This window comes from Lithobates pipiens, unplaced genomic scaffold (assembly GCF_037356315.1).
Source record: "Lithobates pipiens isolate NorthernLeopardFrog02 unplaced genomic scaffold, aLitPip1_a1.2 Scaffold_8, whole genome shotgun sequence".
NCBI lineage: Eukaryota > Metazoa > Chordata > Amphibia > Anura > Ranidae > Lithobates > Lithobates pipiens.
In genome coordinates this window covers 108028360-108049525 of record NW_027507903.1, presented here as the reverse complement: position 1 = coordinate 108049525, position 21166 = coordinate 108028360, and the positions used below count along the sequence as shown (strand labels likewise).

The 21166-nt window shown below is 43.6% G+C and overlaps 1 protein-coding gene across 1 annotated transcript in view; it reads right to left on the bottom strand.

Moving 5' to 3' along the window:
* Positions 1–21166, bottom strand: part of CLK3 (CDC like kinase 3) — a 55798-nt gene that overhangs the window by 25663 nt on the left and 8969 nt on the right. Inside the window, exons 2-8 of the mRNA XM_077471047.1 lie at positions 15110–15186; positions 13818–13957; positions 8884–9070; positions 8044–8137; positions 6606–6672; positions 3778–3894; positions 3283–3449 (exon numbers count right to left, since the gene is read on the bottom strand). Coding sequence (XP_077327173.1) covers positions 3283–3449; positions 3778–3894; positions 6606–6672; positions 8044–8137; positions 8884–9070; positions 13818–13957 — 772 coding nt within the window. The 5' untranslated portion in view covers positions 15110–15186. The remainder of the gene's footprint in view (positions 1–3282; positions 3450–3777; positions 3895–6605; positions 6673–8043; positions 8138–8883; positions 9071–13817; positions 13958–15109; positions 15187–21166) is intronic.

Genomic DNA, 21166 nt, shown 5'->3' with positions numbered 1-21166 from the left:
GCTCGTGCACAGAATTGAACGCATACGCTCAAGTCACGCCCCCGTATGTAAACAGTGTTCAAGCCACACATGTGAGTTACTGTCGAGATTGTTAGAGCAATTCTAGCAAGACCTCCTCCATAATGCAAAACTGGTAACCTGTAGAAATTTGTAAACGTTGCCTATGGAGATTTTTAAGGGTCAAAGTTAATCACCATCGCATGAATGGGCGCAATTTTGAAGGTATCGATTTATATATGTGTATCTCCCCCCCCCCCCCTCAAAAAACAAAAACAAATAGCGTAATACCACTACACAAATTACAGTGTGAAAAAATATTGCAATGACCACCATTTTATTCTCTAGGGTGACTGGAATAAATAAAATTATATACTTATATATGTTTGTGGGCTCCAAGTAATTTTCTAGCAAAAAAACAAAAACGAATTTTAACCTGTAAAGTAGTTTTAAAAATAGGCCATGTCCTTAAAGTGGTTATATAGTCTTTTTACAACTTTTACTTACAGGTAAGCCTTATAAAAGGAAAAAAAATAAAATAAAATAAAAAAATCTCCTAAACCTGTACGGTTTAGGAGATATTCCCCTCGCAATGCGCAGCTGACTGCAGCAGCGCATGCACACAGGGGATTCTCGGCTGAAAGACCCTGCCGGAAAGAATTCTCCCATGCACATGCACGGGAGTGACGATATCACGGCTCCAGCCACTCACAGCGCCGGAGCCGCGATACCCCAAGACACGCCAAGGGAATATGTCAGCTCCCTCGACATGGAACAGGCGAGATGTCGGGGCCTCATTCTAAGGTAAGTTTCATAATGAGCTAGTATGCGGTGCATACTAGCTCATTATGCCTTTTCCCTTGCAGGTCAGAAAAAAAAAAAAAAAAACACACCTGAAAAGTGCTCACACTGGGGAGGTGCGTTTGGGGGACAAAAAAAAAAAAACCACACACAACAACAATAAAAAAGTCCTTCAAGCAGCATCTATGGAGTGGTGCATACAACACTCCTCCACCTCCCCTGCTCATTGAAAGGAATGGACAGCGCTGCCAAAGTGCCTGCAAAACGATTCAGCAGCTCAGGCACTATTAACTCTTTACTCGGCCACTAGCAGAGGTTAAAAGTGCCCAAAAATCGCCACTATAACAATGGTAAAGCGCAGCTAAAACTAGGGGCACTTTACTGCTAACGCCCACTCCAACTCAGTGTGAAGGGGGTCCAAGTGGTAAAAAAAAAAAAAAAAAAACCAAACACACACACACACACACACACACACACCTTGTGGTGAGGAATATTTTCATTGCAATTGCCAATCAAGCCTTTTTACAAATGCTGGTTGTTGTGCTGCAATACTGATTATTTCACCCAGAACAGGTATGCAGATCAGTAGTTCTGACTTCACCTTTACTGACTACTTGCTTCTCTCCTGCAGGAGAAGGCTATTCTATTGACTCTTGGTAGCCAGTTGACCATGCCAGTGACAAAGATGAAGCCAGTTTGTATTTTTTTCCCCCCTCAGAATATACCCCTAGGCTTTAGGACCCATGCACACCTGTGTTACCGCAAAACACACAGGGCATGCGTTAGGCCTGGTACACATGGAGCATTTTTATTTACATTTCAACCCTGGGGGGGATGAACAGAAAAACACTTAGATCGCTGTTCTAAGTTAGTTAGTACAGCGATCTCCCCATTGTGCTCTGACAGGAGGACTGTCCCAATCCCGAACACACTGATCAGCACTCAAAGCCATTGATCAGATCTTGATTTTCCAGCATGTCCCTTCGATAAAAGCCGGTCATCAGACTGGCTTCTGGCGGAAAGACTGCCGTACACACTGACTGAATATGTTGGCCGATATTCAACCCGTGTGTATCAGCCTTCATTCAGTGTCGTGGCTTTCCTATATTAAAATCAGCATATGTGCTAGAAATTACTGTAACCCCCCCCCCCCCCCCCCCAAAAAAAAAATATTTTCTGAAAGCAGCGACTCTGGAGCAAAGTTTCAGGAAAGAATACAGTAAAATTAATTTTATTGTGCAAACACAATATTCTACCCAAATTTCTGGTAAAATATAAAAGATGGTTACATCCAATAAACCAAACATGTTAAGCCTTCAAATTGCACAAAACAAAACAATGGTACCCAAAATTCTCCATAGCTGAAGTTTCAAAAGCCTTTACAGCTTATCAGTTTAGAGTTAAAAATGAATTATGGCCCCAGAATTATTGCTTTCACTGCTTTGCACGTGTGATGCAACTGAGGTTTACATACATGTGCTTGCCTTCTGCTGTACTTTATATGGAGTGTGTCCGGGTGCTTTAAAAAGTTTTTTTTTTTTTGTTTGCTCAATTTTTAAACCAAGCATGCTTCCTGACTTTTTATTGGTTACATGAATCAACTTATGCCTGGTACACGATGAGATTAAATCGGAGGAATTATTTTTTTGCACGCTGATCTCAGATCGAATCTGATGATTTTTCTAAAGTCACGAAAATTCCCGTACGACAGAAAAAAAAATTCAGAAGTGATGTCATGTGTTGTAAAGCATTTGTATTGCATTTTCAAACGGTAGCTGTACTGATTAAAACGAAAATCGTCCGGCATTGTTCGAAATTTTTTCGTGCATGTTCGATAGAATATCAGATGAACTGTCATGATCGGCTCTCAAAAGCTCTGTACCAACGATCCATGTGTACGGGGCAAAAGCCTGAATAGCTTTGTTGCAATAGTCTTAAAGATGTAAAATTTCAAAATGTAATTTGCCATTTACTCCGTTGATCATTATATACGCATTCTAGCAATGTCCTGCTAGTGAAAACGATTAACCACTTTACCATCGCTGTACATCTAGTGAAAATGTTGGATTTTACAAATGTTACTACAGAAATAACCATCAGGCGGTCAGTTAATTCCTGTGAACCGAGCTGTTGGGTTCACAAGGAGCGCTCGGGTCATGGACTGCATACATAGCCAAACTGAGTAGCTCTGTACTTTGGGATCACTGTAACTGGCCATAGAGAGACCAACCACAGTGATTTATATACAACCATGTAGTGTTTACATGTGTTAGCCCATCCCTTCCTCTTACAGCTGATGAAGGGAAGGAAAGAGGAACTAATGAATCAGATTTTTTTTTTCCTCAAAACAAGTTTTCAGATTAAAACATGTACTCAGAAACGTTATAGACCAGGTCTATAAAAACATATCACACAAGCAATCAGCTGCTATTAGCATACGTCACAGCATTTAGAAGAAAAAATAAAAATAAAATAAAAACTTACATTTCACTGCGTTGCAAACCTGGTAAGCTATATGCCGAATTTGACAAAGTGGATATGGCAGAAAGTCATTTTCTTTCTGGAAATCAAATGTGCTTTTCCCCAGCAGCTCAAATGCAATGCACATATGTCCATGGTATTCAAACCAATCCCGCATTAACACGCACATGCTGGGGGCAAAGAGACAAATTAAAGCAATGCATTAACAGTCAGAACAAGTCATTTCACGCAGTAGTGGACCCAGCTACTTAAAAACTAGGATTGTTTTAGAACATCGAACTCTTAAGACACGTTAGAGTGAAGCGTATTTCCATCTTTGCAACAAATTTGCTGGTTTATATTTGCCACGTTTCCATTCATATAGCATAAAAAAAATATACACTTTATTTGCTGAAAAATCCTACTTAGCCTGGGCCTTCAATTAAGCAGATTTTTTTGTAAAAAAAAAAAAAAATAAATAAAAAAAAAAGTTTTCATAAGAGGGGAAAACATTCTTACTATTTACTCTCTTGGTCTTGCTCCCGAATCTTCTTTAAGACATTAATCTCTAGCAAGGCTGCTTCCCTGTACTTTTTCACATTACGTATTATTTTCAGAGCCACGGGAGTTTTGTCTCTGTGAGAAGGACACAGAATTACCAACAGAACATTCTGACATCTACAGTACAGTGCAAAAGCTTTAGGTAGGTGTGAAGAAACGTAAAGTAAGAATGCTTTCAAAAGATATATTTCATCTATTTTTATGAATTTACAAAATGCTAAGTGAGCAGACAGAGGAAAAATTGAAATCAATATTTAGAGCCCTTTCACACCGAGGGCGTTATAGCGTTAGAAATAGCGCCTGCAATCCGCCCTCAAACTGCTGCACCATTCATTCCAGTGTGAAATCCCTGAGGGCTTTCACACCGGAGTGGTGCGCTGGCAGGACGCCAGGAAAAGTCCTGCCAGCAGCTTCTTTGGAGCGGTGTGTTTACCGCTCCTCCACCGCTGCTCCCCATTGAAATCAATGGGGCAGCGTGCCTATACCGCCGGCAAAACGCCGCTATTGCAGGAGGCCCTTTGACCGCGGGGGGGGGGGGGGGGGTAAAAGTGCCCCGCTAGTGGCCGAAATGCGCTGCAAATCACCGCTAAAAGTAGCAGCGTTTTACCGCCGACACTATAGGCTCGGCGCTGTGAAAAGGGGTCTAAGTGTGACTACCCTTTGGCTTGAAACCAGCATCAATTCTTATACTTGCACAAAGTCAGGGAATTTGTAGGATTAGAGGCAGATGTATGATTAACCAATTGTAGGTTGAAACACAATCATTACCTGAAAGCGCTGTGTAAGAGGCTTAAAACTGAGCGAAGAACAGCCAAACTCAGCCAAACACAAGTTTCAAGTTTTTTGTAAGTACTCGCTGATACCAATTACTGATAACTATCGCGTAAGTACGGGGGTGGGGACAGGGTGGGAAGTAGAGGGGTAAGTGAGGGCAGGGTAGTTGAGGGTGCGGTAAAATAGGGATTGTACACTGAGACCGTACCTTACATTTACACACTGGTATGTGTATAACATACAAGTAGTGTTAGGGTAGACTGGTCTGTATATACTGTATGGTGCTAGTGTATAAGACTGGTCTGTACCCTGCTGACCCTGTCCTGTACATACTACACTAACCTGTTTTCAGGACTCATTACTCGGTTCCGCTTTCAGGGACGATTCCACACCTGCCTCACAGAAACACGTGCTGATGCTGTCTAGCCCCATGCCCTTGGTGACCCACCCACTCTTATTGGATAGCGGCAAGCCATCAAGCTAGCTTGCTCTCTCTCTCTGTGCAGGAACAGGATGGGAGGAGTCATGACATCACCCACCCTCTTGTTTACAGAGGCAGGAGAGGATCGCAGCAGTGCTGTATAATGCAAAAAAGCCAGCCAGGAACAGGAGTGTCGGTGTGAACAGCTGTCAGCCTGTTCCCACTTTGCTATGGATTTTCCTGACCCCCCCCCCCCCTTGTCCTGGTGCGTACTGCTCTGAATCCCACTGCCGGAGGAGAGGAGGAGGTGGTGTCCCGCCCCCAACGGACATCACTTCCGGAATTGGAGCATTTTCCCCAAGTACCAATACTAGTGAAAATGCCTAGCATCAGCACTGATACCAGTATTGGTGCATCCCTATCATACACCATGGCAAGACTGAGCACAGCAACAAGACAAGATGGGTATACTGCATCAGAAAGGTTTCTCCCAGGCAAAGGATTTCAAAGCAGACTGGGTTTTCAAGATCTGTTGTTCAAGCACTTTTGAAGAAGCACAAAGAAATGGCCAATGTTGAGGGTCGTAGGTGCAGTGGTTGACCAAGGAAACAATGCAGCAGAAGAACGACACATCATGCTCACTTCCCTTCAATAATCAAAAGATGTTCAGCAGTGCCAACAGCACACAACTGGAGGAAACCTGTGGGACCCAGGTACACCCATCTACTGCCCAGCCAGAAGTGGTTTCATGTAAGTTGTGACCAAATGTGGAAACAAGGCTAAAATGACCCAACTATGCACAGAAACATAGGAACTAGGGTGCAGAAAAATGGCAGCAAGTGCTCTGGACTGATGAGTCAAAATTTGAAATATGTGGCTGTAGCAGGAGGCAGTTTGAAGGGATGGAGAGCTGTACAGTAATGAGTGTCTGCAGGCAATGGTGAAGCATGGTGGAGGTTCCTTGCAAGTCCAGGCTGCATTCCTGCAAGTAGAGTTGGAGACATGGCCAGGATCAATGGTGTCCTCAAATACAGGCAGATACTTCTCCATTATGCCATACCATCAGGGAGGTGTGCGATTGGCCCCAAATTTATTCTGCAGCAGGACAACCCCATACATATAGCCAGTGTCATTAAGAACTATCTTAAGTGTAAAGAACAAGGAGCCGTGGAAGCAATGGTTTAACCTCCACAGAGCCATGAGCTAAACATGGAGTCTGTCTGGTATTACATGGAGACAGAAGGATTTGAGGCAGCCTACCATCCACAGAAGACCTGTGGTTAATTCTCCAAGATGTCTGGAACAATCTACCTGCTGAATTCCTTTAAAAACTGTGGCAAGTGTATCTAGAAGAGTTGATGCTGTTTTGAAGGCAAAGGGTGGTCATAATAAATATTTGATTTGGATTTCTCTTCTGCGCATTTACTTTGCATTTTGGTAATTGATAAAATGAACCATTAACCATTAACACTATTCCTGAAAGCATTCCTAATCTACAGCATTTTTTCACACCTACCTAAAACCTTAATGTAAAAAAAAAAAAAAAAAAAACACACGCCACAAAAATACACACACATCTGTCTGTACAAACCTGTCACGGTCCAGGCACTCTACCACTTTACCAAATGTTCCCTCACCCAGATTTCCAACAATTTCATCTGAAAGACATATTATGAAAATAAAATTATGGATTTTAAACACAGTAGTAAAAAATTAAGTGCTGCAGCAGACCAGGCATATTCTTCACTGCTAGGCAGATTTTTATAGCCCGTCTATTCCATTACTATAAACTGTGGCTGGAAGCATTCACAAATTATTAACTGGCATGCTATTGAAAACCCAAGAGATAATACAAAGTATTACTTTCTCCCAAAAAACAGAAGTGGAAAAAACATTTTTATATGCAAGGTGATAAAAGAAAAAAAAGAAAAAAAAGAAAAAAAAGAAAATGCTTGTCTCTAATGCCTTTCAACAAGGGTGGATTTTTTTTTACATTGTTTATTGGAACATTTTCTGCAATTGCAGTCTTAGTACTGCTTCCTTTGTTAAGACTTTAACATACTTAAAGAGGAACTGCAGAGAGCCAGAGAGGACAGAGCCAGAGAGGACAGAGCCAGAGAGGACAGAGCCAGAGAGGACAGAGCCAGAGAGGACAGAGCCAGAGAGGACAGAGCTCTGTGCAGGATGTCATAAGCCCCAGACAAGAAACAGGAAGCGAGTTGTATAAGGCATTTACAGGCAGAAAAAAAAAATGTTTTACTATCCGAAGTTAAAACAAGGACAGAAGATTTAATAGATGGAAAGATGAAATAAAATGACTGAAGTTTCACTTTAGAAAAAAACAACTGCTATGGATTACAAATAAATGCATATGGATACCCTTTCAGCTTAAAGTATAGCTAAAGGCAAAACTTTGTTTTCATTTTTGAATAGAGAGCTGATGGATTAGAATGCCCGTTAGGGGGGATTTGCCCTCTCTATGTCTCCCGTTTATCATTATTGAAAAAATAAAATCCCAAATTTTGGGTTGTCCCCAAAAAAGTGAGAGAGAGGGGAAATCTTTCAATGGGGACACTAGTTCTGGTGACCTGGGGGTCCCTAATTTGAAAGGGGTTTTCTCTCACTTCCCATTTGCCTATAGGACAGGAAGTGAAGGTAAACCTCCCCAATGGGACAAAGATGGGTAAAATAAATTTTAAAGAGGTTAAATCCCTCCTTTACTCTATTGAAAAAAAGAAACAAAGTTTTGCCTATATTTTTATTTTAATGCAACTCTGAGGTCTAAAAGGAGAAGGCTAATCTTCAGCCCAACAGTACCTGCATTAGCCCCAAAACTATAGCCAATGCATAAGATAACTGATATAGCTGCTCAGTAGCAGGAGCTCTGCACAGTAGTGAAGGGAATGGTCTGTGCAACGGGCTCTCCCTATGCATTAGTCCACCCTGTAATTCTATAATAGGGAGAGAAACAGAGGGTACAGCTTGGGAGAGTAGAAGGGATAAAGATTTTACGGAAGAGGAGTCAGTACATCTCTCCAGGATGCGATCTCCAGTCCGGCACAACAGGTGCCCTTCCTTGTCATCTTCTACATTCTGGCTGCTCTTAGCACTTCGCTGGCTCTTCTGTAGACCCAAAAGCCACAAGGTGTAGCGTCCATTTCCATTAGAAACCGGGGAGGTGGTTACAATTAGAAGACACAGGTCCAAGTCGGTGTAGATTGAGAGGTGTGCAGTCATATAAAAACATAGAATGATAGGGGATATTGCAAAGGGAGACGTGCAGGTTAGAGACGGCTCAACACTGAAGCCGATCTGAATTAAAAAGAATAAAAGTAAAATCTACACAAACTAACTTTTTTTTAATTAAAAAATAAACAAAGATAAAATATACATCTGTAAATATTGGGACTGACATGCATTACAGGTTGCAAGATTTAAAATCTAACAGTACACATAAAAGGAAAAACGCAAGTGTTAATCCTCAAAATACAGTGGCTGTTGAGCAGTTTTCAGGAAATCTCACCTGAACACACAGTTCAGCAATTACAAAAAGTATCATGATTTTGCCAAATACAATACATTAGTGCCCATGCTATTTGGAACTAAAATTTAGATAATGAGCAACAGTCTTTGTACAGGCAAAAGGTAGTGCTGATAGCCAATTCTGCTATAGGACAATATTTAAAAGTCAAAAACAGCTATTTTCAATTATCCATTACTTAATAGCATCGCGAGGATGCTAAAACATCAGCTAACTGCACTGTTTCTCATGATGAAAGTATATTAGTAGTAACTACTTGCTACAAATAATTTTTAACTTTAAAAATATTAGTGGCTGCATATCACTCACCCATGTCCTCTATACTCACCGAGGAGGAGTAGCTGCCTGACCTAGAGCGGCGTCTGCGAGAGGCTCCATGATTATGTTTTTCAGTCTTTGTTTTCCCTACTGCATAAGACTGTCTAAAGTAATTTTCACTTTGAGATGACAGACTGCCAGTGACACTAACTTCTCTGGATCGTGCCTTGTAAGACTTCCTCCAACAAGTTTCCTTTCTGAAGATGGGGGGGGGAATAATAAAAAAAATGGAATTACAATCCAATTAGAAAACAGCTAAAATGAGAAAACACCGACAAAGCTTGTTCTTAGAAGAGAAAGTGGTTAATATGCTATCCAGTGACACAGCAGACGTGTGTTTTTGGAAAAGCTAATAAAAATTGGTCACAAAAAACGCAGGCACCTAGGTCCTGCATGAACCTCTGACATCTTCATGAGTCAGAGGCATTCTGGTATGCAAAAATTTAATTTCTCCTTAAAGAGGAAGTAAACCCTGATGGGTTTTACTTACTCGTTTCATTGCATACTAGTCCATTATGTGGCAATTACCTGCAAATGAAGCCCTCGCTGTAGCATCCATCTTCGGCCCCTCTTCCGTCCGGGGCCACGGACTCTGGCTATGTGACTAACCAGAGCCGCGTGACATCACTCCCGCGCACCGGAGCAGATAGTCTTGGCACACGCTCGGGAAGAAACACGGAGGTCCGTTTCTTCACAGCGTGTGCGCCAATGACATCATCAGCGCACTAAAAGATAAATATCTCCTAAACTGCGCATGTTTAGGAGATATTACCACTACCTATAGGTAAAAGTCACAATCAGGTGTATACAACCACTTTAATGAAGTTGAACTCTAACCTCTCACTATTGGTTCATCAGTTTGATGATGTATTCACAGATGAAGAGGTTAAAGTGCAGGACAGACTATTTAACCGGTTCCCGACCAGCGCACACCGATGTACGTCGGCAGAATGGCACGGGCAGGCAAATGGGCGTACCTGTCGGGACCCCCGTGAGTCCGGTCACGGGTCCCGCGGAACTCTATCGCTGCGGGCATACCCGCGATCATCTCACGGGGCGGCTGAACAAGGAAATGCCTTTGTAAACAGCATCTCCCCATTCTGCCTAGCAACTAGTGACGCTGATCTCTGCTCCATGTGATTGGAGCAGAGATCAGTGTTAACTAAATTAAAGCCCAACCCCCAACAGTTAGTAACACACCCCTAGGAACACTTAACCCCTACACTGCCACCCACTGGTTAACCCCTTCACTGCATTTATATAGCAGTGATTGCTGTATAAATGACAATGGTCCCAAAAATGTGTCAAAAATGTCCGATGTGTCCGCCATAATGTCCCAGGAAAAAAAAAATAATAAATAAATAAAACACACACACACTGATCGCTGCCATTACTAGTCAAAAAAAAAAAAAAAAAAAAATTAATAAAAATGCTATAAAACTAACTTTTGCGCAAACCAATCGCTTATTGCGATTTTTTTACCAAAAGTATGTAGAAGAATACGTTTCGGCCTAAACTGAGGGAAAAAAATGTTTTTATATATTTTTGGGGGATATTTATTATAACAAAAAGTAAAAAAATAATGTGTTTTTTTCAAAATTGTCACTCTATTTTTGTTTATAGCGCAAAAAATAAAAACCGCAGGGGTGATCAAATACCACCAAAAGAAAGCTCTATTTGTGGGAAAGAGGACGTCAATTTTGTTTGGGAGCCACGTCGCATGACCACGCAATTGTCAGTTAAAGCGACGCAGTGCCGAATCGCAAAAAGTGGTCTGGTCTTTGACCAGCAAAATGGTCCGGGGCTGAAGTGGTAAAAAAAATAAAAAAACCACGAGGGCAGCAATATAACGCCACCTTTTTTAGCAATATGAGCACTTCCAGGGATGACTCTCCTGCTTGATTATTCTAAGTTATAGGCTCACTGGGTAGTGAAGCCAGCCTCCAGAGCAACTTTTATAACAAAGGCAGCAATAGTCCATATTCTTATCCTCACAGGTTACCTTTACCAACTATCTCAATCATGTGCTGAAATGGGACAAGAAGCTTATACAACTTTAATAGAAGTTTGCTCAAATGTATGGTCATCTGTAGCTATACCTTGCCATCCAAGTAATAATGCAACGATACCTCATATCCAGAGTTTTCAACTATCCTAATGACTGCTTATGCATGACAAAAAATAAATAAATAAAATAAATAAATGGTACATAGCTTTGCTTATGGTGGTGCTACAATTTCCTTGACACATGGAATCCCTGGCTGCAAGATGAACGTCCTAAACGCAGTCAATGGATTGAACAAAACCATCTGGAGACTATGCCACGGCTGGGATCCCCCTCCACCACCCTCATGCTCTTTTACAATTTAGTAAATATGTCCTCTCCCATTTTGATATACCCTTTCTTAGCCAGCTTGCTTACAGTAGACTTTCCCTAACCTTTTCACCAAAAAGGGGACGTTCCATTTAAGCCCTCCGCCCCCTCCACTACTACATTTGGCATGGGGGGGGGGGGGTGAGCAGGTACCTTGTTTTGAAGTGTACCTACTCCCACTCAGATTGCCTAACAGCTAACCCCCTCCCCCTTCACCCAGAGCTTTCTGGGACAAGTCACAGGTTGCGGAAAGTCTGCAGGACCTTTCACAAAGCTCAGAGCGGCTCATGTATATGCGCAGTAGGAAGCCGGCTGTGAAGCCACAAGCTGTCACAGCCGGCATCCCACACTAAAAATGCAGAGAACCTTAAGACTAGTGAAGAAATAGCCTGGGTGAGGACGGCAGCTGGATCCCTGGATGGGCAAGTGTCCTTTTATGAAAAGTCTGCAGCTACTGTAGTTGTAGCTGCTGACTTAATTTTTATTTTCCTAGCGTGAAGAGCCTGTAACCACTTGACCTCCAGAAGATTCAACCCCCCACCCCCCCCCTTCACTACCAGGCCATTTTTTGCGATACGCCACTGCATTACTTTGACAATTGCGTGGTCATGCGTCGCTGTACCCAAATAAAAGTGACACCCCCCCAGAGCTTTCTTTTGGTGGCATTTGATCAGCCCTGCATTATTTTTTGCACTATAAAACCAAAAAATACCAACAATTTAAAAAATATATACGGTATATTTTAACTTTTTGCTATAAAACGCATCAAATAACTAATAAAAAAAAACAAAAAAAAAAAAAAACCTCCAATTTCTTCATCAATTAAGACCAATATGTATTTTGCTACATATTCATATTGTGACTTATAGTGGGACTGTGATATTGTGGCGGACAATTTAGACACCGATATTATTACAATGATCAGTGCTAAAAAAATATGCACTGTCACTGTACTAATAACACTGGCTGGGATTGGCTTAACATCAGGGGCAATCAAAGGTTTATTTGTGTGCCTAGCTAGTGATTGTGTACTGTGGGATGTGATTTTACCAAGGGAAGGCATGGATCTGCGTCACTGCTTTGCAGGAATACGGTATCAATGCCTTCCTTACTGACAGAACAGCGATCTGTCTTGCTTACATAGGTATAGGCCAATATGTATTATTCTACATATTTTTGGTAGAAAAGTTGCAATAAGCGTACATTGATTGGTTTGCACAAAAGTTATAGCGCCTACAATATAAGGAATAGATTTAATGGCATTTTAATAATTTTTTCTACTAGTAATGGTGGCAATCTGCGACACTTTTGACACTATTTTGGGACCATTCACATAGCAATAAGTGGCACTCATTACTGTATAAATGTCACTGGCAGGGAAGGGGGTTAACACTAGGGGCAACCAAGGGGTTAAATGTGTTACCTAGGGAGTGATTCTAACTGTGGGGGGAGGGGACTGACTTGGGGAGGAGACTGATCAGCGTCCCTATATACACACGGAAAAAACTCCCTCAATAGTACCCCTCATTAGCGTCAACCTGTGTCATGGGTGGAGACCTCTAGTTCTCTCATATAGAGGAGTGTATTGCTCCCATGGTTTAGAGAAGCAGGATCGCCCAGTCTGGATAGTGTAGGACCCACTAATAATGAGGTACTTTGTTGCAGTAAGTGAGCTTAAGCATCATATAGCACTATGGTGTGGCCAAATCCCCATATTTTTTGAAAATATCTAGGTGTTTTAAACAAGCCTTGCTGGAGGTAAATGCCTTTTTTGCATGTGTGTGCTGTATTATTTCGTAATCTTTGTTCTTTCCTATATACAAGGAACACATGATCAGTCTCCTTCCTTTGCAGGGCGTGGATCTGCGTTTACACACAGATCCATGGTCCTGCTCTGTAAGGAGCAATCACGAGTCCCCGGTGGTCATCGCGGCCACCGGGCACGTGCATCGGCTCCTCAGTGATGCGGTGGGCACGTGCGCCCCCAATACCGCTGGGAAGCCGAGGACATCATGACGCCCACCCAGGATGGGAGATCCCATCTGTGGACATCATATGTCTATGGGCAGGTAGGGAAGTGGTCAAGCTTAACATGTAGTCTTATAATGAATATATCCAACCTTTAACCACAAATATTCAAAGTAGTATTGAGTTTATGAATCAGACAAATATTTGCATCTTTAGACTACGATTGTTTTTCTATATTACGCCATTTTCCCTAACCCTGCATAGGAATGCAGAATTTAGATGTGTCACCTTTCACAACATAGTATTTACATTGTGTACTGAATAAGAAAACCGTAATCAAACACTCAAAATAATCAGTTCAATCCCAGGAATATAAAGCAGTGATGTTTTTAAATGCCTAGCTAAAAACTTCTATTATCCAGGAACAAACTATGCTCTTCTGACTTTCCAGTAAAAGGTCATATTTCTGCTGGAAGTTATGACAAGTTTTGGACCTCAGTGTTAAATCAGGTAACAACTGATTGAAAAGCTGAGCCACCATCCTTAAATTGGTAAACATTTCCAGATCTAAGAACTATTATGAAGAGATGAATACTATGTACCCCCTGGAACGTGACCTGTGTGGTGATCTCCGATGCTCTTGATGTCTATATCTAGTATCACGTTCCCAGCTTGGGGACCGCCTCCTTCGTTTCCATTCACGAATCTCTTCAGGACTCCCGAACCTCCTCTTGCGATACATCTGACAGCCAGAAAGCACAGCATTAAGAAAATACACACATGGGACCATCTTTGCATTTTATTCAAAATATAAAATATGTACAGGAACTGCAGCAGTCAGTGTCAACGCTTTACATCAGGCTTACCATCTTCTATTGTTCAGATCGCCAATTTTGTTTGGCACAACTCATAAATGTGACTAAGCACAGTCTGTAAATGCCAACACATTCAGCAAACTAATTACCACTACCATATTTAAAAATGGCCATTAACTACATTCCTGAAATACAAAAACCATTTATCATGTTCACTAGAACTCAACATACGAGCTAAACTTGACTTTAGGGAAATCTATTGTCTTAGATTACTGAGGCTTTGCCCACACTGCAGAGGTCAATTGCTTGTTTTGTCTAGATGTGATGAGAAAGCTTAAATTAACCCAATTCTTCGTTCCACCAGAAAACGGCACTTCCCCCCCAGTCCAGTGGTGGACTGTTAGTGGTCTATGGTGTCTGCTCTGGGCTTGATGTCAGGAACAGTCTACAACTCAAGACCGCCATTTCCTAGGGGTGCCAGACCAGTCTTGTGCTTTGAGGGTTGGAGGAATAGATAGGCAAATCTCTTTCCTCTCCCCTAGACAAAAATATGCAGTTAATTCATGCATTATGGGCATAGCTCCTCTGCATTGGAAAACTTTTTTGCCCTGGAGATGGGCTTTAATATGTAGAAATCGAATGCAAGCTACCCATACACCATTGGAGTTTTTAGCAATGATATAGAATAGGTAGCGTGTCTATAATGATCATTTCTGAAACAATTCACTGCATTGTATTCAAATTGTATGTCCATGCATATACACAACGGAGTGATTTCTTCCTCCTTAGGACCTATATAAAAAATGGATAGGCTTCTATAATGCAGCACATCACAATGTGTTACATATGTTATTGCAGCATGTTAGGTTTTAAATGGAAAAAACTCTTTACATCTATTAGTCATATCTCGATTCTGTCAGTAAGTCAACTCTTTCCCCAGGCTTGGTAACCATGGCATAATAAAAAAAAATATATAATAATTATAAATACACAAAACACAATATATATATATTTTTATCACACACACATCCTGCGATTGTAATACATTGCGGGACAAAAATTAAATCAAGATACTCAACTGCTCTCACGGTAGAATAAAAAGGAATCTGAACTTCATGCCTCAGCTTGTGTGTTGGTAGTTTTTAAATTAACAAATCTAGAAGGGAGGGAAAATAGAGATAGGTGAATTATTTAAATACAGGGAGAACAAGTTACTGAACAGTCCCCTCTCACCCCCACTTAGTCTCTACTTGATAAAGTATTAGTATTCCCTTATATGGCAATTAAGAGGGTCATCCACTGCACATTGTAAATCTGAATTCAATGATGCCTGCCCCTGAAAACCTAGCGCAGTGTTCAGTTTAGAAAAAGGGGCCTTTCAAAAAAAAAAAGTGTAAGCAGATCGCAAACATGTGTCAGGGGTGGTTCATGAAAACAACTGTAAAAGGCTAATATAAAACGAATGAAAAGGAAAATGGCTCACTGTAAAGCTACTATATTATGATCATACATTCCCCTCTGTTAGACAACGATATGTGCCCACTGTATGTGCTGAATAAAAAATATGCCGATTTCTACCTCATTTCAGAGTGCCTCCCGGCGCTCACGTGACTGCTCGCCACTTCTCTCCCAAGCTGACAGCTACAGCGAGAGGGACAAGAACTGGGAGAGGAGGAGAGTGGCAGCTGGTCATGTGGGAGGCGCTCGAAATAAGGCTGAAAAATCAGCCTATTATACAGCACATATCGTTAAACAGATGTGAATGTATGAATATATAATAGTTTTGATAGCAGCAGAAAGGGAAAAGGGAGGGAGCAGAGCAGCACGGTCACTAGCTGATAGGCAGGGATGGGATACAGAGAAGAGCTGCAGATGATGGAGGCATGTAAACTGACCAGTGTCAGGGCTCAGCAGCCATGATAAACCATGGTCAGTTTACAGGGGGGGGGGGGGGGGGGCGCGCAAGTAAGTGGTCAAAGGAGTTGTAAAAGGCAGAAGGTTTTTTTTTTATCTTAATGCATTAAGATAAAAACCTCCCCAGCGATGTCCACCTACCCGAGTTCCTCTCTCCAGCGATGTCCTTGATCCCCTCTGCCATCCAGTACACTGCTCCTGATTGGCTGAGACAGAGAATCAGCGCCATTTTCTCCAGCAGCTGTCAAAATCAGTCAATAAGGGGAGAGAGGGGGCGGGGCCAGGGCTCCGTGTCCGAATGGATACACAGAGCTCCGATTCAGTTCGGGTGACCCCTGTAGCAAGTTGCTGGCTGAGGAGCACTCAGAGGGAGGGACTAGGCGCAACAAAGAGGGACATGAGAAGAGGAGGATCTGGCCTTGGGGGGGGGGGGGGGCGTTCCACACAAAAAATATATATTTTTCCTTTTTAGGCTTTACTGGAAAACTTCTTACCCTTTTCTGAGGACCTAGACAGGACCTCATCTAGTCCCCGGCCAAAGAGCAATGAGCTCTGAAAGGGAAGGCTGCATAGTTTACCCTTTGATGCGACATCTGATTTGACCTGGCTTTCCACGTCTCCCCCCCATCCTAATCAGCTAGGGGTAGCAATTGAGGGTGGTGGAGAGCATTAAGTCCTAAGGACTTTCCTTGGAGGATGGGCCTTCTCTAGGGGCAAGCTCCTCTGGATTAGGGCCCTGGGCTGTTGATTGCCCGGCTGCTTCATGGAAACATTTGACTATTGCCAGCATTTCCATCAGCATAGATCAGGCATGTCCAAAGTCCGGCCCGCGGGCCAATCGCAGCCCGCGGTCTGGTTTTGAACGGCCCGTCTGGTTGTTTAAACACATATCTTTTGTGGCCCCTGGCGATCTCCCAGCGCCGGGGCCACAAAAGATATATAGTCCGGCTGCCTCGGAGGGAGGAGACGGGACGAGTGCTGTGCACACAGGAGGAGAATTTCCTGTTTACACGGCAGCTGTAATAGGAAGTCCCGTCTCTGCCATTGGATGACTGTACTGTCCATCAAAGAGGCTGTTGTGTAAACAGGAGATTCTCCTGTAAGATGTCTTTGGCGCTCGTCCTGCCCTCCATGGCTGCACTGATGGTAATGGTGGGTGAAATTCCCGGCAATGGTGGGTGAAATTCCCGGCAATGGTGGGTGAAATTCCCGGCAATGGTGGGTGAAATTCCCGGCAATGGTGGGTGAAATTCCCGGCAATGGTGGGTGAAATTCCCGGCAATGGTGGGTGAAATTCCCGGCAATGGTGGGTGAAATTCCCGGCAATGGTGGGTGAAATTCCCGGCAATGGCGGGCGCTGCATCCCCGGCAATGGTGAGTGAATTCCCGGCAATGGTGAGTGAATTCCCGGCAATGGTGAGTGAATTCCCTGGCAATGGTGAGTGAATTCCCTGGCAATGGTGAGTGAATTCCCTGGCAATGGTGAGTGAATTCCCTGGCAATGGTGAGTGAATTCCCTGGCAATGGTGAGTGAATTCCCTGGCAATGGTGAGTGAATTCCCTGGCAATGGTGAGTGAATTCCCTGGCAATGGTGAGTGAATTCCCTGGCAATGGTGAGTGAATTCCCTGGCAATGGTGAGTGAATTCCCTGGCAATGGTGAGTGAATTCCCTGGCAATGGTGAGTGAATTCCCTGGCAATGGTGAGTGAATTCCCTGGCAATGGTGAGTGAATTCCCTGGCAATGGTGAGTGAATTCCCTGGCAATGGTGAGTGAATTCCCTGGCAATGGTGAGTGAATTCCCTGGCAATGGTGAGTGAATTCCCTGGCAATGGTGAGTGAATTCCCTGGCAATGGTGAGTGAATTCCCTGGCAATGGTGAGTGAATTCCCTGGCAATGGTGAGTGAATTCCCTGGCAATGGTGAGTGAATCCCCTGGCAATGGTGAGTGAATCCCCTGGCAATGGTGAGTGAATCCCCTGGCAATGGTGAGTGAATCCCCTGGCAATGGTGAGTGAATCCCCTGGCAATGGTGAGTGAATCCCCTGGCAATGGTGAGTGAATTCCCTGGCAATGGTGAGTGAATTCCCTGGCAATGGTGGGTGCATCCCTGGCAATGGTGGGCGCTGCATTCCTAGCAATTGTGGGTCTGCAGATAGACACTGACCCTTGTTTTGCTTCACAGTTCTTTATTTAAAATTTTAAGTTTTTTTTTCCTGAAGCTTCCCTCTTAAAGTGAAGGTGCGTGTTATACGTCAATAAATATGGTGTATCCAAATAATACACTTGAGTTGATCTATTCACCACACACAGCCACAAAGGCAAGAGAATTCTTGTTGGGCCGTGTATTAGTGCTCGGATGGACACGCTTAGACCGAATTTTAATGGTTCAAAGAATGTCAGGCAAAATGGTCGGCCCTCGCGCATGTTCAGTTCATCAAATCTGGCCCTCTTTGAAAAAAGTTTGGACATCCCTGGCATAGATGAAAGGAACGCCTTCATTAAGATTGAAGCCTCTTTCCCTGTAAATTTATTACTACATTTATAGCAGAAGGGCTTGAAACGAGATTTTGGAAGCTTATCCTTACAGTATCCACATTTTTTTTTTTTAAAGAGCTATGCCCTGTTGCGGCAGAAGGTTGTTTATCTGGGGCCTCCTGGGTTCCGCTGGGGGATTCTGTAAGACAAGAGGTAGAGCATACATGTAACTTACTCTTCCCCCTAACTGCAGGCTTTATGGGGGAAAGGGTAAGGTGATTAGTGAGACCCAGCCAGTCCTGGCTGGCCCCGGGATTCTAAGACCCCTTAGTAGCCAGAGCCTCTCACCCCCCTACCTCACTTTTCAAGGGGGGGGGGGGGGGGGTTTACTCACCAGGCCCCAACCTGGATATGCCTGCCAGCTATAGTCACCATCCCTTCCTCTTCCATGAGGAGGTTGGCCTGGTCCTGGGCTACTGGTACCACTGAGGGCTTAGTAGAGCAAGCAAACCACTGCCCACCACCTTGCTCTGTCTGGCTTCCCTACGGTGTTATCTCAGGGTTTTAGAGGAACTTCCTGGTCATGCTGCTCCTTTGTCGCCGCCCACTCCCTGCGAGGTGGCCGTGACCTTATCCAGAGTTAGGCCTGGAGCGCAGTACTTCCTTTCCAATGCAAGATGACTTTTCCCAGGAACTTTAGGAGGAAGAGAAGCAGCTGGCGGTGGCTTTTTTTTGCACTTACAGCAATGGCACGCACTGACTGGGGCGGCCTTTGAGGACATGCCTGCAGGTTAGTTCAGCCCTCTCCAGCTTCCCTAGAACCTGTCTCAACAGGGGACCATCCGACTCTCCCCAGTCATTTGGTTTCAAAACAAACATGCTGCTGTGTTTGGGAGAAACACAATCAATACTGGGGATCAAGGTGAAGGTTGGGGACTTATAACAAGCTGTCGATTGTATTTCCTGTAGGGAGGAGCCCTCATCTCATGTGTGCCGTCCTGGAAGGCGATAGGAGAAAAAAAGCTCTATTTGGGGGGGACAAAAATGTTATTTGGTTAGTAAAATTATCTCTTCTGCAGCCCCAGCGTGAAAGCCTGAGTGCTTTCACACTGGGGTGGTGCGCCTGCAGGACAGGAAAAAAATAAAAAAAAAAGTCATGCAAGCAGCATCTTTAGGGCGGTGCCAGAGTTGTGTATACGCCACTCCTCCACCTCCCCTGCCCATTGGGCACCGCTGCAGAAGCACCTGCAAACCACTTCAGCAGCGGTTCTTTTCAGGTTCTATTGACCCTTTCCTCGGGAGCTAGCATGGGTTAAAAGTGCCCCACTAGCGGCCCGAATAGCGCTGCTATAAATCGGTAAAGCACCGCTACAACTAGCGGCACTTTACCGCTAACCCCCCACCGCAGTGTGAAAAGGGTCTTAGAGAGGGCGACTCTCCTTGATGGAGACAAAGGCTGCAATAAAAACCTGACAGTTCTGATCACTCTCCACACTAGCCTGGCGTTGGGCTTGCGGATGCAGCACAGTACAGCAATATACGCCTTTCAGCAGTGGTAGCGCCTACCGGGGGAACAAAGCCTCCCTCGTTCCCCGCTCCTTTTGCGGCGCCATCATTCGTACTGTGGGCACCCGGCTGTGGCTTCACAGCCAGGCACCCACTGCGCATGCATCGCAGGGCGCCGTGATATGCCACACAGTCATCTGGGACATGTGACAGGTCCCAGATGACTGTGCGGTGCGAGGGAAAGTGATGTCACCAGCCCGGGCAAGGAAGAAGTCAGACTACGAGGGACCCCCTAGCAACAGGTATTTAGAAGGGAGTAAGAAAAAAAAAAATTCCAATTTTTTGCTTTGTTTTTTTTTTTAAAGAATTTTAAGCACTTTATTTTTTGGTGGAGACACCACTTTAAGCTTCATGTACACAGGACATTTGAAAACCTCTTCTGAACGCTGGAACTTGACAGCTAGTAACTGAAGTTTAAAAACATAAATTTTGCCACTTTTACATGGCTCGTTTATGGGCGTTAACTTGCCTACTGGGCACTTAAACCCCCCTCATTTCCAGACCAATTTTCAGCTTTCGGTGCTCTCACACTTTGAATGACAATTACTCAATCATGTAACACTGTACCCAAATGAATTTTTTGTCATTCTTTCCCCACAAATAGAGCTTTCTTTTGGTGGTACTTAATCACCTCTGGGTTTTTTTATTTTTTGCGCTATAAATGAAAAAAGACCGAAAATTTGGAAAAACGCATTTTTCTTTGTTTCTGTGATAAAATTATGAAAGACCAAGTTAGACTTACCGGTAACTTGTTTTCCAGAAGTCTTTCAGGACAGCACCTGAGAGATAGCGACTCCACCCTCCTCGTTAGGAAACACCTTCTTCCTCCAGACTTTAAAGGGAGGCGCCTCCCTACCACACATCAGTTGTAGAAGAGAACCTCCGGCCCCGGCTGGAACACATAAACACATACGTTAGTCACAGCGTAGCATAATATAATACCATAGGGCGGGATGCTTGCTGTCCTGAAAGACTTCTGGAAAACAAGTTACCGGTAAGTCTAACTTGGTCTTTCCCAAGGCGTCTTTCAGGACAGCACCTGAGAGGATAACAGAGACTTACCCCTTAGGGCGGGACAACAGCTTGCAGGACCTTTCTGCCAAACGCCTGATCGCTGGCAGAAGTGAGATCCAGTCTATAATGTTTCACAAATGTGTGAAAACTCGACCACGTCGCCG